Source organism: Emys orbicularis, chromosome 2 (assembly GCF_028017835.1).
Source record: "Emys orbicularis isolate rEmyOrb1 chromosome 2, rEmyOrb1.hap1, whole genome shotgun sequence".
NCBI classification, from domain to species: Eukaryota; Metazoa; Chordata; order Testudines; family Emydidae; genus Emys; species Emys orbicularis.
The window spans coordinates 207,378,637-207,403,813 of record NC_088684.1 but is presented as its reverse complement, the minus strand read 5'-3'; the positions used below and the strand labels follow the sequence as shown (position 1 = coordinate 207,403,813).

Genomic DNA, 25,177 nt, shown 5'->3' with positions numbered 1-25,177 from the left:
AGGAGGGTTTAATTGGCTGAGGAACAAATGTGCCTGAGACTTGTTACCCTCCAGGTCAGAGGTGGGCAAACTACAGCCCATGGGCCGGATCCAGCCCGCGAGCCGCACAAGGCAACTTGGCCCCGCTCCGGCCTGGGCGCAGGGTCGGGGGCCGCACCACGCAGCTCCCGGAAGCTGCGGCATGGCCCCACTCCAGCTCCTATGCACTCCAATGGGAGCTGCAGGGGCGGTGCCTGCAGATGGGGCAGCGTGCAGAGCCACCTGGCCGCGCCTCCTCGTAGGAGCCAGAGAAGGAGCGTGCCACTGCTTCTGGGAGCTGCTTGAGGTAAGTGCCACTCGGAGCCTCTCCCCGCGCCCCAACCCCCTGCCCCAGTCCTGATCCCCCTCCTGCTCTCCAAAACCCTTGATCCCAGCCTGGAGCACCCTCCTGCACCCCAAACCTCTTATCCCCTGCCCACACCCCCAGCCGGAACCTCCTCCCCTTCCCGCACCCCTGCTCCAGTCCTGATCCCCCTCCCACCCTCCGAACCCCTCCGTCCCAGCCCAGAGCACCCTCCTACACCCCAAACTCCTCATCCCCAGCCCCACTCCAGAGTCCGCACCCCCTCCCGCACCCTAAAACCAATTTAGTGAGCATTCATGGCCCACCATATATTTTCTATTCCCTGATGTGGCCCTCGGGCCAATCAGTTTGCCCACCCCTGCTCCAGGTGCTAGCTGACTGTGGTTATAGGGAGGAAGAGGCTCAGCAATAGGGTAGAGAAGAAAGTCTAGGAGAAAGGCTTTGGCTGGCCCCTGAAGCAGGAAGGGTTTTTGGGGTTTTTGTTTTTTAAGGTTTGGACCTTGCTTATCTCCCACAAGGAGGAGGAAGCAATAGAATTCTTGTTTCTGTTTTGGAAGTGGGCTTACTCAATACACTAGGGAGGGAGAGCTTGGTCTGAGATACCCCCACTCCATCTGAATTTATCATCAAACACAGGTCTTTTGAGGTGTACGATATAGTGACAATAACACTGGGCTTTCCTTATCAATAATTCATCTACCATATAAAAACAAGTGTAATGACATCAAAGAAGAGAAGGCCACTTTTTCAACAAGGGAAAAAAAACCCCACCTCATGGACTTCGGGGCATGTGCTAAGAACTAGGATGCAACCTTTGAACAGTAATTGCTGTAAAATCCTCTCCTCTCATCACTCCCACTCTGAATCATCAAACTTCAATTTACCATGGAGCAAGTGCATAGTTTTTAAAATGTGTCACACACATCCAGAAGAGAATTAAAATAGGAGGTAAGGAAGCCGGAACGATTTGGGAGCCTTTCCTCCAGGAATACAAAATTTTCCTTCTTGGTTCATCATAATGAACATCAATAATTAACAGGAATAAACAGCAGGTTTGTGTAAAACAGAGATAAATGTAGGTGCAGTGCAAATAATACACCTGATAATGAGCCAGAGTTGAGAGAGATGCCAATCATGATGATTTTTAAGGATATTTTAGTTCAATGAACATTTAGTGAGACCTGGGTATCCTTTAAAGGGATATAAAAACATTAAGAGAAAATGCTTGGCTTTCATGTTTTAAACACCAATCACTAAGCTAATTTAAAATACTACTCATCCAGGTGGCAATCCCCTACAGTACATCAAAAACAAATTAATTTAAGAAAAATCCTTAAGTGGTTGGCTTGGCATTCCAAGTTTTCTTATGTGACACTATGAAGCAGTAATGCAATTTGGTGACTTAGTTCACTGCAGACTGTACTTTGGAAACTCAGGCAACAAATTCTTTGTACATAAAATACTTCCCCAACTTGTATGCAATATTGCATAAGAAAATTCAGAGCTGTTATCTATTGTTTCTTTGCACTCTCTAGTGGAGTTCCTGTCTTGCGTCACTAAAATGACCACTTTGCTAATCCCTTAATGAAGCTATGCCTGCAACAGTATGCTAAACTATGTTGTGAATCACAAGTTACTACCTGCTGCACTTGAAGTAGTAGTAAGAATTGCAAATGGCCAATGATTACCATTAACATAATTAACTCTTTCACTGTTGGGTTGCTCATAATGGAAACAGCAGATAATTCGCAGATGTGAATGTGAGACCTTGAATTCCCACCAGCCCAAAACTGCTTCACAAGTCACTCCCAGGAATGACTGTTTCTAGAGATACCAAAGTGACAGATAAAGACAACGAGTACTCGAGTGAGGAAGATCTCAGCAGCACTGGAAAAAAGCTACTATGGTGCAAGTGATACAGGTGTGCCAGGACTCACAATATTATGGGCCCAGCAGAGGCTACCCCCTCTGCTGTGGGCAATAGAAGACTATTGCCCCTAGCCAGGCTACCAGCAAAGTGCTCCTGTCCCTTCCCCAGGGACCTGAGGAGCAGGAAGCAGCCCCTAGCTGGCCAGGCTGCAGGGGAAGTGCTTGTGCCCCTCTCCAGGGGCTTTGAAGAGTGAAAAGTGCTCCCACCTCATCCCCAGCCACTCCCTGTCCCTGGCATGGGTACAAGTGCAGCCACAAAGCTCAGGCACTGAGCTGTTTGGGACAGCTCTTAGTGGCACTGCCAAAGCTGTTGGGGCTGAAGCTCCTAAGGGCCCTGCCCCAGCTGCCACGACCCTGGACTCTCACTGCAGCTGTACTTCAACAGTGAGGAGCTCCTCCAGAAAGTACAGGCTGGGATGGGAGGAGGTGTGGAGGACCCAGGTCCCTTTGTGGTTGAACTGAGCAACTCCAGGGGAAGGGTTGCGGGGAGGGATGGGGAGCAGGTCTCCAGACCTGGGGGAAGGACCCCTAACCTACCAGGGCCGTCTGAGGTCTTGTTATGCCACTGAAAAAAGCCTTATAAGCATTGTCCAATGTTCCTGTGCATCAAGCTGCAAGCACTGTCCAATATATTTCATACACTGTTATACACACATACATTCAAGGAGAAGGTGATCATTGGACCCAAACAGTATAAAACTATATAAAAATTAAGATCCAAAATAGCCATGTATTTTCATGTTCATAGCCAGTTGTGAAGCAAAATCAAGCTTGCTAATTTTCCATGCTACATAACAATGAGCACTGCACATGAGACAACACAGGATCAAGTGTCAGAAGTGTAGTTGGAATTTTATGCTGCTGTATGTATATAATTACATGAAAGATAGCAGCAATCATAAGGAAATGTGACTCGTCTGACACAGGAGAGACGCTTTCTTTTAACTACACTAGAAAGGGATGGTATGACCATATATTGCTCTCGGTTCGCTGACATTGGTGAGTCAAAAATAGTGAGAGAATTCATGTATTTTATTGTTTATAATAGTGACCTTATAATAAAAGGCCAGCTCCTGCTCCCATCAAAGTAAATGGGAATCTTGCCTTTGACTCCAATGGGAGTTGGAATGTTAATAACAACCTGACATTCTCTTCCATAAATACCTGTGTTAAAGCCACCAATGTTCTAGTCAAGGGCAGCTAGACTGAACAACTGTTGTAGCACATTTACTCCCCTAGATGGCAAGAGAGGTGGGATGAAGCCTTCTCTCCCCTAGGGGTCACCACTTGGTGTGTTGTGGGCAACAAGACAAGAGGAAAAGAGAGTTTCATATTTGCCAGGTACCCATCAGCCACCAGACACACTGGACCCACTCAGTAACATCATAAGAGCTCCCTCCATAAAGAGAAACCTGATGAATCAAAAACAAGAGCGGACGCTACAAGGTGCTGATGCCTATTGACAGGTGTTGAGCCCCTTGAAGGATTGGTTTTAACCCACAAAATTAATTCAGCAAAATTTTTACTGAACATATAATATGGCACAGTAATTTGTGAAAGCTATACACTGCGGTAAAAAATGCTGCATATGCTACAACACACCAATAAATATAAAATATCAGAAATACATATTAATTCTTATTAGGCTTCCGTTACTTCCACTTTGTGTCATGACCATGATATTTTCATAGTAGATTTGGCATATATCTCGTCATCACATTGTGAAGGAGAACACTTCAACCTCCCTGTCCACACAATAGCAGATGTAAAGATAGCCATCTTACAACAAAAAAACTTCAGGACCAGACTCCAAAGAGAAACTGCTGAGCTTCAGTTCATTTGCAAATTTGACACCATCAGATCAGGATTAAACAAAGACTGTGAATGGCTAGCCAACTACAGAAGCAGTTTCTCCTCCCTTGGTGTTCACACTTCAACTGCTAGCAGAGGACCTCACCCTCCCTGATTGAACTAACCTCATTATCTCCAGACTGATTCTTGGCAGCATATTTATACCTGCCCCTGGAAATTTCCATTACATGCATCCGACGAAGTGGGCATTCACCCACGAAAGCTTATGCTCCAATACATCTGTTAGTCTTAAAGGTGCCACAGGAGACTCTGTTGCTTTTTATTGTTCTCATTGTATCTCTATCTTCACTACACCTTTGAAACAACTCAATGGAAAATAAATAAAATATATAATTATTACCTACCTGCCCCATGCCATCACTCTAAGTGCAGCTTGGTAATAATCAAAATTTCCTGTCCATCCAATAAATTTAATAGATGAAATCCTGGGTGCATTGAAGTCAATAGGAGTTTTGTCACTGACTTCAATAGGACTAGGATTTTATCCACTATCTTTATGTTTTCAACACTGTAGTCACTCACAGGTATATTTAGCACCAAACCTTCACTTCTGCTTAACTGAAAGCACGTGTGAATATATCAAATGATCCTGGAAAGATTGCATTGCCGTTACCATTTCATGGAATATTTTCACCTGAGATCTTAAACAGAATTCAAAAATTATATTTTACTTTTAATATATTTTAATTTTCTTTATTTTCTGTCTTCTTTAACATAGGAAGTGCAATGGACCACATTATTTTCAGTGTCATGGATTGCATTTGCACTCTCTTGGTATAACTAAACAGATAGATACATTGTGCTTCATACTAACAATTTGTTTGGATTTAATTTTATGATAGTCTAAACAGCACACCACATGGTAAAGTAACTACCTACAGATACAAATGAAATACCAGGGTTCTGACATTTGTAAAACCATTTACACAACATTAGGAGAGCTGTGTAACTGAATTGCATTCTCCAATTCATCAGTTCCTCCTATTATTCTATCTGGGATCATACATACACTAAGAACCACCCCACTCATATAATCAGATTGCACCATTTGAGAAGCAGTAACACTTTAAAAAAAAAATAATAGTTGGAATAATATGGATTACAGAAGTGTAAAGGTTGCTCTTGACCATGATTTCTTAATGAAAGATTTTGAGTGAGACAGAGAGAGATTTATATTTGGGGGTCTTGATTTGACAATTGATTTCTAAATATCAGAGAAAAACAAAATTAGGCTAAACTTTTTTTAATTTAAAAAAAAAATCACAACTTCATCATAAAAAGCAGCTCCAGATTCTGAAACATGCAGCACTGCTCACTGCCTCACTACAAAATTCAAGCACGGAAAACCTGACGTGAATGCACAGCAAGGGATTTTTTGATATACCAGGCAATGCTCACAAGGTGTCTGAGATCAGTACCTGGGCAAAGGGCTTTAACAGGCTCGCTAAAAATAGTGTCACTATACCAAGACTGATATCAGTTTATACCCTAGAGTATAATTAAAACCACAGAGTTTGCCACAGAGACATCTGTACAAACAGGAAATGCTTTTGGTGTGGAGCAATATGTAATATATAAAAGAGAGAATAGTTTAAAAATAAAGCCTCCAGAAGAAAAATAAACACTGCTAGGTATTGCTGTGCATTTGGCACTCAGATTTTGAAACTTCTATCAAATATCTACCTCACAGGTACAGCTTTTCTATTTTAATTCATTTGTTTGGGGAAACTATAGTCAACAAAAGGTGCTTCAAAGAAACGCTTGCCAAATGAACACTCACATGAATAAGCAAGTTGGAAGGAAGTAAAATAATGTAAGTATCTCACATTTATGACAGCATAAGTCACCTTCACACAATCCCCTTTCCAGGAATCATCCTCCTTGACAAAAATACATTAATGCCATATAGTTCTCAAAACTTCAGATCAACAGACAAAAGACTCAGTTTGCCCCTATATCAGTACAGGATATTATCTGCCTGTAAAGTGCAGGGCTTCATCAGTACAATAGATTCACATGAAACAATACCAACCTTCAAAGATGATTTCATGTAACAAACTCTCTCAACAGAATGTTGACTCCCTACTGCATTATATCTGTCTAGCCTATAATCTTGTAATGAGGTCTGAGAAATGAAAGTCAGCAATCCAAACAGCATTACTTATGACCCTCTTTCTTCAATCCTGTTCAGTACAAAGACACGCCACACAGCAGAAGGCACCACTATATTGACTTATTTAATCAAATCCACAGTACAGTTGCCTAACTTAAAAGAAACCTAATTAAGGAAAAGCAAAATGTGTTCATGTCCATCAAACCTGAAAGATGTTTTCACTAATGCTTCTGGACTGTCCACTGGCGGTAGCTCATCTGCTAAGATTTCCTCTGGAGTCCTAGGATCATGAATGATGGTTGGCTTCTGCCTTTCTTTGAGATTATCGGTAAGCCCACCAATAATGGTGTTCCATACGCAGTTTTGTGACTTTGACCCTAGAGAGAGAGAGAGAAAATGAATTCATCAGAGTGCTAACCTGTTTTCTCAGCACTCTGGAGAAAGAAACATAGCAAATTATGTCTTTACCATTGGGTGTCTAGAATTTGGAGCTGTACCTGCAGACTTAAGTCCAAAGTGGAAATAAACACTAACATTCAGGATATCATTTTCAAATCCTAACCTACCTTGTCCTCTTTGATTAAAGATTTATTTACAAAACAAAAATAATTGTCAGTAGAAAGTATTCTTCCATTATTCTTCACACTCAAGCTACAACTGATCATGTAATGGGAACATGATTGTGTTTAAGCCAGACAGCTAACAACCAAGTTAAGTGTCAGCTCAACACAAGATATTGGCTTCTAATTATTTCTTCACTACAATTAGTTATCGTGTTTCTAATTTATTAAGATTAGATTATAGACCAAAAATGTGTCTGTCTGAGGGACTAGAGCTGGTTGAAAAATGGATTTCTTTTCATGGAAAATTTTGATTTTTTTCAATGGCAATTCAAATACCAACGTGTGTGTGAAAAATCAAAATATTCAATTTGGAAAGGCTGCTGTGATGCCTCATGGGAGTTGTAGGTCTGGTTCCTCATGATCCCATCCTTCTCTATAGGCAAGGATCTGTGGTTTGACTACATCTCACATGATGCATCGTGGTCTCCCACCCCCCCCCCCACACACACACACACACCTTGGAGAGGGAAGGTAATGAATTGTGGCAGTCCCTCACCATGATGAATCATGGAAGTTGCCATCTGACCTGAGAGTCCATTCCACAGAGGAGAATGGAGATATGTAGCTACCAAACTTCAACTCCTATGAGGCATTGCAGCAGTATTTCCAAATCAAAATATTTTGCAGTTTTCAACCAAAATATTTTGGTTTCCAAGAGTTCAGTTTTTTCAATAAAAACAGAAATTGCCCACAGAGAAAAAGACACTTTTTGTGAAAAATGTGTTTAGTTGAAAACCCTATTTTCTGTCAAAAAGCATTCTGACCGGCCCTTTGAGGGGCATTTTTAATATGTATGTTTATCTTCAGGAAAAAAGAAAAGGGTTATTACTAGATCTATCACTAATCAATCTTTGTGTGACCAGAATATCTCAGAGTTGAGAACACAGGCATCACCCAAGATTCTCAACACACATTTGTAAACTATACACCTACTTCACTGCCATCTAAAACCCTAAAAAGCCATATGCTTGGCTTAAGGGGTTATGTGACTTTTCTCTCACCCTTACAGTTCTTATCAATACCAAAGTACATGTGAAAATCCCCAGATGTCAAGAGAAAAATGTGGCATACACTGAAGCAGCTAACCTAGATGTTTAGAGGAATGTTCTCACTTAAATGCATTTTGATTAGAGCTGGACAGAAAATATTTTTTCACAAAAGTTTCATGAAACGTTTTTGTCAAAATTCCTTTTTGATGAAAATTTTACATTCAGCTCCTATGCTGACATATGGCCAATGGCAACATTCCTACACCCTCTCCACAGTGCACAGAATGCCAAATCAGGGAACGAAGCACCTAAATTCAGATCCCTGACTTGCTACAATTAGGCCTTTTAGTAAAAAAAAATTTTAAAGTGAAAATATTGTGAAATTCCACCACCTCTCAACAATAAATAAATAAAATCTGTAATGGCAACAGTGTTTTGCAAAAAGTTTAGTTATTTTTAAAAAGGCCATTTTTCAACAACAAAAACTTCTATATGAAAAATTTCCGGGAGCACTATTAGTTAAACATAGCATCTGCTTTTTAAAACAATATAATTTGATCATCTCTTCCATCTCCAGGATTTGCCAGTCTTTCACCAACATGAAAGTCACATGAAGACATTTTTTTAAAAAAAGAAAAGGAAAGGAAAAAAAAGACTTCAAGGGACAGTATTTCCCTACATCAGGTCTTGCAACTTAAAAAAAAAAAAAATTACAGTAAAATAAAAAAAAAACATGGACAAAACTATGGGTGAGATCTTCAAAAATGCCCACATGACTTGTGCTTCTAACTCACTTCAGCACTTTTGAAAATCTGATCTCTACTACCATGCCGAAAGCCTGCTACATGCCAAGTTTCAGACAGCATAGAATGCTTATGGTTTAATTAGCAGACCCAAGAAGAGTGGTTTATAACTGAAATTAGCTATAGTAGTGCCAACAGGCATCACACTATAATGATGTAGCATTAGCCCTACTAGCATAAAAAGATAACCCCCTCTTCAGAATAACAAACCTGCTTCTGGTCTTGCTCCAGAGGCTTGTAACTACATGCAAAATTCAATTAGGAGAAATGGGGTTCATACTAAAGTTAGTGACTCACTTTTATACAGCACTGCTTTTGTAAGTTTCCAAGCATTCCTCTGCCATTCAGAAGCAAATTGTCCAGTAGCACTGACTAAAAAGCACATGACAGAACTAACAGTTCTTAATTAGTCCTGACTATCTGTCACTATAATACATAAAGTAGGCAGTAAACAATTGAATAAAGCACTCTTGCCACCCTACCTCCTGAGAGAATGTCACAGGGAAATATAGCATTAATATTAATGGCATCTGCTCCTGTATACAGAGGATGACAGTTATGCTTTGTCATTATTTGTCTTATCAAAGATGTATGCTGTTTTCACCCCAGAAAAGTGATATACAGGCTTGGTCTGTGGCCAACTAATTCAGAAAATATGAGCGGGACAGGAAGAACAACCCTCCCTCCTCCCTCTCCCTTCAGTCTTTGGCTCAGATTTGTCAGTTTACCCAGATCTCCCTGACCCACATGTTTCTCAGTCACCAGCCCATACAGCTTCCTAGGATATAATCTAGTTAAGGCTGGAGCAATATCCTTTGCGATCATGGTTGCTTGGGGCGGGGGTGGGGGAGAAAGAGAAGGGGGAGCCAGAATCAGGGATGTGTGTCAGGCACCCGCTGAGAAAATAAGTTTGGACCTCTCCTCTCTGAAAATTCTTCCTCATCCAAGTCTCAGCTTCTGACCATCCCATGCTATCCTCTCAAGAGGAAAAAGGATTACGTCTATTATAAGCTCTTTGGGACAGAGACTGCCTTTTTGTTCTGTGCCTGTACAACGCATAGCACAATGAGTTCCTGGGTGGTTAGGCACCTAACTACCTCGATTTTCAATGGGTATTAAGTGTCTAATTGCCATCTGTGCCTAAAGTCACCTCAAGGCAGATGCAGAGCCTGGAATAAAACCCAGGTGTCCTGAATCCCAGTCCAGTGCTCTATCCACTAGATCACACTGCCCCTCAAACCTGCCTAGCCTACTATGTGCTCTCCCTAAATCACCTCTCTCTAGTACTGGGTTTCGCAGGTCTCAAAATCCATCTGTTTGCATGAACAAAGTTTGGATCATATTATTATTTGGCCTGCAGTCCCTTCTCTCCTACCTCAGCCTGCAGAAACTTCAGTGTTGGATTTATGACATCACAAATCACTATTATAGTAATCTGGTAGAACATGGAAAATAACAGCTTAACCAATGGCTCCAAAAAGAAGGAAAAGCTGAATTATGAGGGAGAAAACTTATTAAAACCAGAAACATTTAAACAGCAGGAGAAAGAAAAAGGTGCTAAAATTATTTACTGCATTTTGTACATTGTTTCCAAATCTGTCCCCCAATGGTAGGAGTCTCTCTCTTGCTGTTTATCAGAAACTCTATAGTCTGATGAATTTCTATCAAGATCTACATATTGGAGTAAGCCAACCATTAAGCCAAATCTAATTCACTTCACTAGAGTGATGAAATGCCATGTCCACCCATCTTAATTGACTGTTCAGGCTATTCATTATACATAAACAATTAGGCTTAGGTGAACTGTAGACAGCAAAGGATTGTTTTCCCCTATGGCTCTTCGTGGGCAGACATCTGTCAGAATCTTTCAGCTGTCTGAAACGCTGAACGGTAAGCCTTATGGATTTAACTCCCTATAGCCACAAGCACAACTGTTCAAAGCCTGATGGTGCACCACAACTTCATAATAAAGATGGCATGCTATGATACCAACTATTGCAGCGATAAGAGTAGTAGCAACTTTCACAAAAGTAGCTGATCGCCAAATATCCCTTTATACAATGAAACCTGGCATTTAAAAATACATAAAATTGGCTAACATGAGCCTTTAGAACAAATACAACTTAACTCCTCTTTTATTTCAAACTAATCAGCTCTGAAGGCCATGAATAGGTAGATCATCAGTACCAGGTCCTGTGTCTAAACAGGATGGGGAACAATTTTCTGGCCAGATGCAGGTGGCCAGTGGCCCTATTTGTTTTTCCTCCATTATGCATAGCAACAGTCCTGAATTCAAAGGCTAGATCCCCCAAATATATTAGGAATTTCAGATACAGGTCCACACTTCAGAGCTGGTCTCTAGCTCTATAAAAACCTGAATCCAGACATAACTAAAGTTGTTGCTTTGAGCCCATCTGTAACAATCCCACACTATTTCAGGTGTTCCTCAATTACCAGTCCTTGAACACTTTGCTTTTTATACCATTCAGCTAAGATTTGTTTTTGTATTGTACTGCTGTGTGTGTTCACTTAAAATATGGCACCACTCAGGAAATGTGGAGTAAATTATTGTGTTATTGCTACCTCCCTATATCACTTGGAGTCACCTGTTGCTGCAGCAGACACTGACAATTACTGCCTGATGGATCTCTCTATTTTTGCCAACACAGTTCTAACTCTAGGTTTTCTTCACATCCTTATAGGAGTTACTGCCTTATATCACTCCTAATGAGGGGTAATCATCACCAAACTGATTGAGTCATTATATCTCCAGCCTGGCTACCAAGTTACAAGGTCAAACTCTTACCAAAAAAGGTCTTTTTTATCCCTTTAATTAACCTACTTGAAGCCCATCTCGTGTCACCGTGACTATCATACAAAAGGACTAAATTGAGTTACTGTCTTTGTTTTATTAATATTACTCTCCACAAGCCAGCAAGTGGCCTTGGGAACTAAGAAACTCACTTCTCAGGGTCAGGAAAGCATTGATTGCAGCAGGGGCTCCTATGCATGGCACTTACCTGAAGGCCATGAGTCGGCTAACAGTATTGAATTCAGTTGGCACCATCTCTAAAAATGTGGCCTGATGGATCCAAAACTATGGGAGAACCAGGAACAGAACCCAGATGTCCTGAGGTTTAGGCCTATGCTTTATACACAACCATCCTTGCCTTCATAAATCATGTTATTATTAATGTCTAGTTTTGTACTGAAATGCCAGCTTAGCCCCCATGTCATGACTTATGCTGGCCCCACTAATGACAGAATATTGCAGCATAAGTAAACGATATCCCCTTAACCCAAAAACTCAGCCTCCGGTGATATTTGAATAGTAACCTACAATCCCAGAGCACGCTTGTTACCAACTATAATGAACTAAAAAGAAGTTTGAGAAAAAAAGTTCAAGAAACTTTCACGTTTTTCATCTGCTTTCCTTTGTAATTTCATCACCATTTGCTATTTTAGGAATGGACTAACAATAATTAATTGATGGAGTCCCCTAACTTAAGGCTCTGTTGTTTACAAATTTGGGGAAAATAAATCTGAAATCAAACTGACATGCCAGTACAATTTATTATTTTCTTACTTCAGTTTAGCCTGTTCGCTTTTCTGCATATGTAGCAGTCAGTCTCTCTGAATCATTATATCTGATATGATTTAGTCACACGTTTCATCTATACAGTGTACAATATGCTTAGAGTGCCATCATGTGACTGTGTGGGAATACTGCACTCCAGATGTATTTTCTTCTGATGCGCTCAATGAGAGGAAATCAATTTTCAACCAACATACATGTAAAGGACCTTAAAAGTCAGGTGCATTTATTTTTTTAATGGGCACTTAAGCATTGTGTTCTTAGGTGCCTATTTGCAGGTACAAAGGCAGGTTTGACACAATCACTGTGTGTACTGTATATTAGGATAGCCAAACTTTGAAAATAATTTTTTTTTTTTGCCTACAGTGAGACACCAGTTTTCTGAAGGTGTTACCCATGCTAAGTATTGTACCTGCCACACTGTGTTGAATATTGGCAAATAATGAACCTTCTTAATAATGACCACAGTCTTTCTTCTGCCAAGTAATCACACAGCATCATAAAATTATACGTAGTGGAGATGGAAAATTCCCATTAGGCGATCTAATCATCTCCATACTACTTTCTAGCGCTTTGTCCCATCAAGTTTTAAATGGCCCATTATGACTGGGTGCCTGGATGGACCGCATTGAGAATGCCATACGCAGGGCAGACTGCAAGGGATAGGGCAGACTATCCCCAAAACTGGTGATTTATTCTATAGATTCATCTAGCCAGTAACAAAACAGCTTCTGTAATACCACACTGGTTAACAAAAATGTCAAATACTGTCTCCCTTAAGCATTCCAGCCCTTGTCTCCCATCTAGACAGCCAAATCTAATATAGTGAGAGATTACTGAAAACCTGATTCACCATATGGGAGGTTCACCAGTCCCAAAGGACTGGACACTTATCCCCAGATCAATAGGAGTATCAGACCTTACCCAATAATCATGCTGATGCCAATGTTTTAGTAACTAGAACTAAAGGTTTAATAATAAAAAGGAAAAAGAAGAAAGTTGCAATTGGTTAAAAGATCAATATACACACAAATATGTGTAAAGTCCTTAGGTCAGTTTCATAGTACAGATGGTGAGGCTGCTGATTTGTAAGACTTTTTCTGGAATCAATTTAAAAGGTTATAGTCCAATAGGCAGTCCAGGTGTATACATAGTCTGTTCAAATTCTTCCATGAGAATTCCAGGGTGATCCAGAGTAAACCTAGAAACCCCAGTCTTATGCCTTAGACCAGTGGCTCTCAAACTTTTGTACTGGTGACCCCTTTCACATAGCAAGCCTCTGAGTGCGACCCCCCCCCTTATAAATTAAAAACACTTTTTTATATATTTAACACCATTATAAATGCTGGGGGCAAAGCAGGGTTTGGGGTAGAGGCTGACAACTCTCGACCCCCCATGTAATAACCTCACGACCCCCTGAGGGGTCCCAGGCCCCAGTTTGAGAACCCCTGCCTTAGACCTTCCCTGTTAAAGTTTAAGCAGACCTGAGATGGCAGGATCAGGCGGGGCTTTCCTTTATAGCCCTCTAGCAACCTGACAAGGCTCTTGTCACAGCAGGACCTTCCCCAGAGGAAGAACGGACAATGATCCATGGACCATTGCTTTGAAGCTAATCTTCTATTTCCTATGCATACACAGGTAAACTAGTGCATTCATTCACATAAGGCAATTATAGTACTTTATTATAGCATAGAAATTCAAGCTGAAGACAATGCAGATAATATTATTAGTTTCCTACAGGATCTTACATCTTTGATCTTAAGGTTAACTGAACTAGCCTCATGAATAATAAGGCAATTAAGACATGAAAAGGAATTAGCATCTACAAGCTAATCTAGTTACATGGTTAAACTCCTAACAATATATAGGTAAACACAGACAAATACACTTAGCTTCTACCCTTGATTTATAAATAAACCTACAAATAAATGGGTTAATGATTGCTGGTCTAATAGATCTCTTTGAAGTTCACATACAAGTAGGTTGTCTTGATTACACTGGTCTACAATTTTTGAGAAGTCGTCTGCTTCAGAGATAAAATGTGCTATTTATTATGTATTTTGATGTGCTGAATTCAAATATGACAATTAAAACAACTGATTGGTTACTGTTTCTAAGATATTTAAGTTTTTACATTTTATGTCTATGTATATTGTGTAGATAGTAGAGTTTTAATCATCAATTGTAAACCTAGGTCTTTTCATGTGTTTATGGTTGCTTTACATGATAATATTTCACCTGTCCTGTTTATGTAACACTTAAAAATCAGCAAAAGGGTTATATAAATAAAATGTATTATGAAACAAAAGGCAAAAAACTATTCTGTACATAGTTTAGTCCTATTCAGTGTCTACTCGGCGCTTCTTGGCTTGTCTCTTGTATTCATTAAATGGAGCATCTCTTGTCACTGTCCAGCAATAGTCTGCAAGCATTGATGGGCTCCATTTGCCCTGATAGCGTTTCTCCATTGTTGCAATGTCCTGGTGAAATCGCTCGCCGTGCTCGTCGCTCACTGCTCCGCAGTTCGGTGGAAAAAAATCTAGATGAGAGTGCAAAAAATGTATCTTTAGTGACATGTTGCAACCAAGGCTTTTGTATGCCTTGAGGAGGTTTTCCACCAACAACCTGTAGTTGTCTGCCTTGTTGTTTCCGAGAAAATTTATTGCCACTAACTGGAAGGCTTTCCATGCCGTCTTTTCCTTGCCACGCAGTGCATGGTCAAATGCATCATCTCGAAGAAGTTCACGAATCTGAGGACCAACAAAGACACCTTCCTTTATCTTAGCTTCACTTAACCTTGGAAATTTTCCACGGAGGTACTTGAAAGCTGCTTGTGTTTTGTCAATGGCCTTGACAAAGTTCTTCATCAGACCCAGCTTGATGTGTAAGGGTGGTAACAAAATCTTCCTTGATTCAACAAGTGATGGATGCTGAACACTTTTCCTCCCAGGCTCCAATGACTGTCGGAGTAGCCAATCTTTCTTGATGTAGTGGGAATCTCTTGCACGACTATCCCATTCGCAGAGAAAACAGCAGTACTTTGTGTATCCAGTCTGCAGACCAAGCAAGAGAGCAACAACCTTCAAATCGCCACAAAGCTGCCACGGATGTTGGTCATAGTTTATGCACCTCAAAAGTTGTTTCATGTTGTCATAGGTTTCCTTCATATGGACTGCATGACCAACTGGAATTGATGGCAAAACATTGCCATTATGCAGTAAAACAGCTTTAAGACTCGTCTTCGATGAATCAATGAACAGTCTCCACTCATCTGGATCGTGAACAATGTTGTGGGCTGCCATCACACCATCGATGTTGTTGCAGGCTACAAGATCACCTTCCATGAAGAAGAATGGGACAAGATCCTTTTGACGGTCACGGAACATGGAAACCCTAACATCACCTGCCAGGAGATTCCACTGCTGTAGTCTGGAGCCCAACAGCTCTGCCTTACTCTTGGGTAGTTCCAAATCCCTGACAAGGTCATTCAGTTCACCTTGTGTTATGAGGTGTGGTTCAGAGGAGGAGGATGGGAGAAAATGTGGGTCCTGTGACATTGATGGTTCAGGACCCAGAAGTTTCATCCTCTTCCTCTTCCTCGTCTGACTCAAGTGAGAATGATTCTGGTGCATCAGGAACCGGCAGTCCTTCCCATAGGGTGCTGGGCTTATAGCTGATGGAATGTTTGGATAATGCGCAGTCCACTTTTTCTTCTTTGACACACCTTTCCCAACTGGAGGCACCATGCAGAAGTAACAATTGCTGGTATGATCTGTTGGCTCTCTCCAAATCATTGGCACTGCAAAAGGCATAGATTTCCTTTTCCTGTTCAACCACTGGCGAAGATTTGTTGCACAAGTGTTGCAGCATATGTGTGGGGCCCATCTCTTGTCCTGATCTCCAATTTTGCAGCCAAAATAAAGGTGATAGGCTTTCTTAACCATAGTGGTTATACTGCGCTTTTGTGATGCAAAAGTCACGTCACCACAAACATAGCAGAAGTTCTCTGCACTGTTCACACAAGTACGAGGCATCTCTGCTCACTTTGGCTAAACAGAAATGTGTCCCTTTGCAAAATCAAACACTGACAAATAAGAGAGCACGACACTGTATGATTTCTAGAGCTGATATAGGGCAATTTGTTCAGCAGAGTGATGTAAGCTTCGTTAGGATTGTATCATCCATGACTTCTAGGAATAACATGATGCAATTCATATCATGTATGATGCAATACCAGCTTCAGATTGCATCATTCATTGTTTTGCCTAAAAAGCAAGTACTGTCCAAACCCAGTCATACATTTATTCATAGATCCAGTCAAAGATGTATTTTAGTCATTTCTGGTTTAAATTGAGATCCCTTCCCTTTACAACTCACTTATTCTCCACCACTCCCAAGTCAAGGGTCGTATATACTGACCCAATAGCATATCTTGAAAACTAGAGCCAATCAACAATTTTAAGCATCATTTTCGTTCTCAGTGACCCAGAATTAGTAAAGTTTGACTACATTTATTTCAGAAGCATTTTGGCTGTAGAGCAGTGTTACATTTCAGTGCCTCTTGTTAAATTGTTATGGATCATACACAGGTTGTCTGTCTGTCAGTGTCAGACCCATGTGAATAGACTTCTAGTAGCCCAAGGAAGTTATTTCCCAGCTAATAGATGCCCCTGTTTAGGATTCATATCTGACTCAAGTTCTCTTTTGCTTAATTTATACTCCCTCTAGTATCACAAACTGTAAACTATACAAAGTGTATATATAGCAAGAGGTGCTGAAAGATTTACTGATTTGGTTAAAAAGCATCCTTGCAATACTATTTTAGGGCCTGATCCAAAGTCTGTTGAAGCCAAAAGGAGTCTTTCCATTGACTTCAGTGGACTTTGGATCAGGCAATTATTGAACATCTGTGTTGTTATAACAAAAGAGCAATTTGAAACAGGAAGGTAGTCTAGAGCTTTAAAATTCTCCCTGCTCTGAAGAAGGAATTCCATTCAATATCATTGCGTTCTTGTAACAGACATTTCCTGCAAGATCAGGAGGAATTTTAAGGCTCCAGAACTCTATATTGTAACGTAAGCTGGGGTGCCAGGAGTTAATGAGATTTACTAGAGATACATTTCTATGCAACACAGTAGGTGTAGAAGTAAATGAGTTAAAAATTGGTTACTTACGAGCAAATCGTGAAAGCGGTCGAGCATTTTTGTTGCCTGTCTCATTTGCAACTGAAAAGAGAAAAATATTATATTAAAATGTGTGTGTCATACTGGTATTTTCATTAATATTAGACAATACCCACATGTAAAACCTATAACTAGGGCCCTACCAATTTCACGACCATGAAAAATGTGTCACGGACCGTGAAATAAGCCCTTCCCCATGAAATCCAATCTCCCCATGCTGCTGAGAGCGCCTCAGCTGGGGGCTCCTAGCTGCTTATCCAGGCCAGGATAGGGAGGGACTGGAGCTGTTCTTCCCCTGCATGACCGCTCCCAGTGGGGAGATCAGACCCCACCTCCAGAGAGTGCAGAAGTGAGGATAGTAGGCAAGGAAGGGTGTCCTTTTGTGAGGATATCTGGTCCATGCTGCTTCCAAGTTGGACTGGAAATACCAGTGAGAACAATCTTTCCCTTATAGCATCAAATGCAAGAAAAACTAATTGTGACAAGAAAATGGTTTCATAAATTTCCATGAAGACAACACAGTATGTTGAAACAAAATCTTTTTTAAAAAAAATATCCAGTTTCATTTCAGGTTTCCCCTCTTATTCTCAAGTCTTTTTACATTTATCAAAACTGGGGTAGCACTTGTTATCTAAATGCTCAGAAAGATTACAATGGAGTCTATGGGCAACTGTAATTCTCAAATTAGCCAGCAGATGGTGCTATTATTAAGAATTATACTGTATAATCCCTTCCATTTGATTTTCAATCTCTCTCAGTAAAGGAACATGTATAAAAGCAAGATGATGAGCACAAGGGAACTTGATGCTGCATTTCTAATGAGAACTTTGCTGCAAGGCTATCAATTATTCCTCCTTAAGAGCATCCATGAGAGCAGCCCAAGAGAGAGGTGTGTAGAAACGATCTCAGATTTGTTTAGGATTGCATTTGAAAAATGGAAAGGGATGGGAAATAGGGAGTGGAGAGGAGTTCTGTCCTTTTTTGTGTGTTTTACAGTGTATGAAATTCTCAGAGATGTTTTCCCCTCACTTGTTTTTCACAGTGGAAATTCCAGTCTTGTTTCCCATATTTGTTCCTGAAAGACACTCTGGAGAACTGAAGAACTAGAAGGTTTGTGTCATTAGAAACTTTATGCAAATAAAGCCTTTGTAACTGAGAAGGGATTTCTCTCTCCAGAGGGTTTGAAATGGTTTGGGGTTTATTTTATTAAGGAAAGTCAGCACCTGTGCAGCCGTGCATGTGCTGTCAGGAGGAGGGAGTGGTGTGTGCCAGCTGGATAGCGTGGGTTCATCATCATGTTCAGTTTTTGCAGGGAAGTGTTGCAGCTACTGCCCTGCATCTATTGGGTTTCCTCCCTCCTGCCTCAGTCCATGCTGCCTTGTAGAGTGTGAGGCTACATTAACAACAGCGTATTAACCCTTGAGGGCTCAGCCAAAACCTAGTTCATCATTTAGCAGCAAGGCGTTCCCTGGGAAATATTCCACCCTCTTACTCCACCACCTCAACCACGCTTTACAATCATTCATTGCTGTGTACAATATTAAACTGTTTGTTTAAAATTGTTTAAAACTTATACTGTATATGTATATAATGTCTTTTGTCTGGCAAAAAACATTTCCCTGGAACCTAACTCTCCCTATTTACATTAATTCTTATGGGGAAATTGGATTCGCTCAACATCGTTTCGCATAAAGTCGCATTTTTTAGGACCATAACTACAACGTTAAGTGAGGAGTTACTGTAATTTACATTGCTCAGAGGGGTGTTTTTTCACACCCCTGAGCAACGCAAGTTAAATTGACTTAAGCGGTAGTGTAGACAAGCCCTAAAAACTATTTAACTCAAAAACCTGACAAATGCTTGGGGAGAAAATACTTGGGGATACTTTGTTAATCAAATGTGGGAAAGAAGTTAACTTTTAAAGGTCTAAGAAAGTAAATCACCATGCACACCCAAGGAGATTGCTTGTATTTCTATGGTAATACGTAATGTCACGTCATCTTTAAGTCTATTTCTTCACATCCATTCTTCAACCACAACCTACCCCTTTTATGTTGTGCTCTCGGATGATTTTTAAAACCAAGCATAAGCCTGATGCAATTCAAAATAATGAGGGTCTGATTTTCAAATGGTGTGATCAATAACTTTGAAAATTAGCCCCTAAATCTTGAATGCTCATTTGGACACCTGAAACAAGTAATTGGACACCTAACTTGAGGCTTCCATGTTTGCAAATTGGACCGTAACGTACTGTAGCTAAGAATGATGTCTGGATTTACAATTAAAAAGCCAACTCCCCTTTTAAAATATAGTGTTAATGCTACCACTACAGCAATAAATTCCAAGCAAACTGGGGAAAGTCCCAGAACAACACTAGTAAACTGCTACAGCTCATGTAGAGAAGAACATATGGCATTTGGGGGTCTATTCTCCATACACATGCCTAACTTCCATTAACATTAGTAAGAGTAATGCACAGACAAATGATTTGCAATTTTCAGATAATCTCCTCCCAGAACCTAATATGCAAATCATGAGGTAATATTTACTTCATTATAGAAAAGTGACATTGATGAATGATGGCTGAGGGACTTCGATTCAGAGTCTGAAATCCTGGCCCTGAAGTCAATGGCAAAATTCCGAGGATTTCACCCTCAGATTTTTATTTTACTTTCTTTTTTACTACTTCTATCTTCTGCGTCAGGAAAGTTGGTCCAGTGGTTAGGGAACTAGTGGAGGACTTTGGATAATCTGTTTCAAGTCCCTGGTCTGACATGGATTTCCTACATGACCTTGGGAAAGTCATTTAGCCTCTCTTTGCCTCAGTTCCGCATCTGTACAATGGAGATAATAGCACTTCCCTACCTCACAGGGTTGTTGTGAGGATAACTACATTAAGATTGTGAGATGTCAGATACAGCAGTAAGGGGGACCACATAAGTAGCATAGATACACCTATAGTCACTTAGCTTCTATTGATCTCAAATCAATCCTACTCACTCCCCAACAGGTGCAGAGGTCTTTTAGTTGCAGAACCATTGCACAAGGCAAGGAAGAAGAGGAGAAGATTTGGGGATATCACTAAATGGGTCCACACTAGGGCCAACTTTTCATAGTGCCGCTTTTTCTATTCATGAATTATCAAACAGACTTTTAGGACCAGACCTTTAGCTGGTGAAAGTCAGTGTACCCCTACTGACTACAGGACAAATACATCAATTTACACCAGCTTAGGATCAGGGCTTTACACTGTACAAAAATATTTGTTGTTCAACAAATGGTTATTCCAACATAATACTGGCTATGGATAGATCGCAATTGAGTTAGCACTGGGACTATCACTTCCATTATAGTGCTATTCATATTGCACGGTAGTATTTGTGCCATGTGACTGGATACTTAGATCATATGGTCTTGTGTTGGTCTCTAATGGATGACATGTGGCTTTCAAGATGGTGTTTACACTGTTAGTGCAAAAACTCATAGAATTTCCCTTGTGCAGACCTAAACTGTTTTTGTGCTAAGCTGTGCACATATACACTTGTTCCTTAACTTCTGCATTCCACCCCAGAGGTGGTTAAATATCAGTGCTCGCTTTTGTATTATCTGTGTAGTTTATAAAGCAATTTGGGTTCCTTAAGAGAGAGAAAGAGCTGCTATAGACAGTAAATGTACAGTAAGTTATTCTCATTACAGTGAAAATTGGGCTAACATTCCCCTGCTATCTATGGTCATCCGTCTTAATGGGCAGCAACATATCAGTTCCAATCAGAGTCCCTCATATCAAAAGCACTATGTTATGCAACCACCCATCACAATGGCCAGAAGTTGTACCCTTTCGGTTTGTTATTATTGCAATGGTAAATATATTATATGCACAGTTTGTTCTCAGACTAAAATGGACTACTCAAATATATGTGCATTGTATGCCAGTTTACATATTAAACAGGTTCTCAAATTTTTAACTTCACTGGACAAGCATATTATCTCCATTTTTTTTTATTTAAAAAGGTAGCAATTTCAACAGTATGCCTCCTCAATCAATCAAGCTGTCAAAAGTTCTTTGTCAAAAATCTCTAGTACAATTCAAAGAAAAATATACCAATTTGTAGTAATAACTCACTCAGACTGACAGATGAAGACAACTGCACATCTTCCCCACTTTGCCATTTAACAAATGAGATGCCAAAAAACAAAAGCCACAAATCACTTTATCAAGAACTAAACACAAAAATATTAGAAATGGACACACAGCTTTAGATAAATGAAGAACACTTCTCACACATACATATAAGCACACAATTCGTGCAAAATTTGAACAGAATTTTCTTTGAGGTTAAAACACCCTTTTTCTCATTTTCATGCACCTTTCCTTAAAAGCTTGCCAACTGCTTGATATAACTACATAACTTTTAACAGTTAGTATTGGAACTAAGTAAGTTATTTCCTAGAATAATAAGTATGGGAAAAATACAAGGCAATACTGCAGACATTGAGATAATCATATCTATTTATTTTAGGTCATACTAGCCTATTTTTCAGTAACCAGGACCATAAGCAAAAGAACCAGAATATGATTTTAAAAAGCTATTCTTGTGGAATTTCTGATCCAACCAGAAGCATGGGACGATCTCATTAGACAATTGCTCCTTGTGCAATTTTCAGTCCAGTATTGAGACCAAAGCAGCTCCGATCATTCAGATAACCATAGAAACTTTATCTGAACGGGAACCTCTAAAGCTTTTGAAGTTCACTCATCACTACTTAAATTCCATGCACATGATCTATGGAAAGCTAAGTGAGCTGGTCCCACAGTCTCTGAATCAAAGAACAGTTTGTTCCCTACCTAACTCTAGCTAACATTTTTAGCTCTCCTAGGATTTCTTTTATGCTCGAGTACAGTACCATTCAATAATTTCAGCAATTCAATGAGCTGCATTGCCACAACTGTAACCAGCAGTAGAGCGGGTGGTGTAATACAGGAAAAGGAGTCAGCAGAGACACTAACTTATGGAGTAGTGAGTGTTGAATCTATGTAATATGCTAATATTTTGCTGATTAAAAAAATGTATATCAGAATGATGTACACCTCTATGGACTAAAAAGCCTGCTCAGTTATTAAAACTTAAGTTATTTAGATGGAAAATGCACCGCGTTAATTTAATTTCTCACAGATGTAATCATTATATAATAATATTTTGCATTTCCTCAATGCCTTCCTTTTGAAGATCACAAATCACTTTATAGACATGGTTCCATTTCAAAATACTCCTGTAACAGACAATTATTATCATCTCTATGTACAAATGGTGAAAGAGAGGCACATTCTATCTCATGTTTTCAAACCCAATTCTAAATGTATCTGGGAAAATATGTGCAGGCTCTCTGCTTAGCTGCCTTTACGCGCATTACATGCTATACCTTCTCAATCATTGAAAGAAAACTGTCAAATATGCTAACAGATTAAATGTTTTCTATATGAAAGGAAATTAAACTGTAGATCAGTCAGATTCAAAGTTAATTTACTGTGGAAGACGCTTTGCTCCCTCAGGTAACTTAAGTGTGCATCCTTGAAAGCACATCCACTGACTCTACAAGCACAAGATTTCACACCATCTGTGTTCCACTAACAAACATGAAAATGTTTTCAGAACTGAAAGACTAGGAACACAAAATAAAAGAGTAGCAGAGAAGCAAGGCCAGTATACGTGTAACAGGAGAAAAGCAATTAATTTATTTTGTGCCAATTTATCCATTCCCCATAGACAGAGTCAGATTTTATTTACTGGTTTGCCTGAAAAAGTGGGGGAGGTGTTAACCAATTCTGACTATTACAGACATTCTATGAGCAGAAAACATCCCAGAGCTCCGGGCATGCATAAGGAGATGCCTACTAGTACAGCCCTTCATAGGGTGGGGCCTACTTCCACATAGGGTGACCAGATAGCAACTGTGAAAAAACAGGACAGGGGGTAATAGGTAAAAGAAAAAGTCCCCCAAAACAGGACTGTCCCTTTAAAAACGGGACATCTGGTCACCCTACTTCCACCTCTTTAATCCCCAGTGTCATGAGCCCCTTTGGAGAGTACAAAGAGAACAGACTGTGCTTCCCTGAGCATAGGGACTGCAATTACGGCTGGCTTTTATACATAGGGAGTTGAGGGCACTTTGCAGTTTCCCCCTCCCGCCCTTCGCACCTGCATAAGGACCAAACAGAGTCAGTCTATTGGTAAATATTCTAAAAATCTACTGACATTTCAGGACAATGTAGTGATGAACAGGAAGAGGTCTCAATCACACAGAGACTGAAAGCAAGAGAGATGGTTTTATCTAAGGGTATGTCTACACTTGCAGAGTTTTTGCGCTGTAAGTTTAACCGGTGATAGGGAACCAGTGAAAGAAAAGCGCTGGTTTGTGTACTCACTTAATTCCTCAGGCGTCAGAGAGTGTTTACACTAGCAGCACTTCCATCGAGGATGAGAGCAGTGCTGTAGGGCAGCTATCCCACAGTGCAGCTCTCTCGATAGGTCTTGTGGGAAGGGGGGGGAGGTGAGTGGAAGGCATTCTGGGTTCCTGCTCAGTGCCCCGTGCTGCCCTGCTTCATGTCCCAACAGCCCCATTACTTCCTTGTTTCTTTTGTGGCATTTTTTAAAAAAAAACCTGCTGTCTGGCTGCTTTCCCTGCCACATCTACAAGCAAAGGGAAAGGAAGTTTCAAACTTCCCAGGGCTTACAGGGGGAGGGGCGGACGTCCGTTTACCTAGCGTCAGAGCAGCGGAGATGCTGGCCAGAATGGTCACTTTTGGAACTGTGGGATATCCTTCGGCGGCCAAAAGGTGTTTACACTGGTAGAACGTGTCTTCACTTTCACAACAGCGCAAAAACAACAGTGGTAAGAGCTGTATGCCTCTCGTGAAGGTGGTTTTCTTTTTGCAGTGACACTTCTGAGTTTCACCACAAAAAGTCATTAACAAGTGTAGACGCTCCCGCGGTTTTAGCACAAAAAAGAGACCTTTTGCGCTTTAAATAGCAAGTGTAGACATAGCCTAAAAGTCCAGCTTTACTACCATAGTGAAAGTGCCTAGTCCAACTCTTAGAGTCAATGGAAATACTCCATTCCACTTCCAGGAGATTTGGGTCAGGCCCTAGGAGAGTAGTACTCTGAAATTATTGCTCAGCCTCACAATTTCAGGTGTTTACTTCAAATTTATTTAACACAATCAGGTTACAGCGCACTGACAGCTGTTTGTGTGCCTTTGGGAATGCACTAATCTGACACCAATAAATAAGAAACATTTCCACTGTACAGCCTCATACATCAGACGATCTCTGCATGAGACGACGAATTTCAAGTGGCTCAAGATGCAGCTGTTAAATTAAGAATGAAAGCAAGAGAAAAAGACGCAGATTTTTCCACTCTGTCATGCCTGCAGTTGGCAAAAACTGAAACAATACATTGTCAAAGGATTGCAAGAGATTTTAGGACTACGACTCCAATTAAAGTGTATTCATAATCTGACATTATGGGTAGAGCTGGTCAGATAGTGGAATATTTATTCCCTGTGGACCACTTAAAAAATAAGGTTTGTCAAAATTTTCCATGGAAAAAATTCTAACTTTTTTCTCAGAACACTGAAAAAGAAAAATTTTGACCACTAGTCAGCCTATCCCATTCCTGTAGAGTTAATTTCACAGCACTCTATCAGCCAGCAGCACTTCCAGGCACTT

The 25,177-nt window shown here is 40.3% G+C and overlaps 1 protein-coding gene across 1 annotated transcript in view; it reads right to left on the bottom strand.

Moving 5' to 3' along the window:
• The window catches only part of PDE1C (phosphodiesterase 1C), a 441,585-nt gene that overhangs the window by 370,809 nt on the left and 45,599 nt on the right, over positions 1–25,177 (bottom strand). Inside the window, exons 2-3 of the mRNA XM_065398465.1 lie at positions 17,442–17,492; positions 6,463–6,634 (exon numbers count right to left, since the gene is read on the bottom strand). Of these exons, the coding sequence (XP_065254537.1) occupies positions 6,463–6,634; positions 17,442–17,492 (223 nt within the window). The remainder of the gene's footprint in view (positions 1–6,462; positions 6,635–17,441; positions 17,493–25,177) is intronic.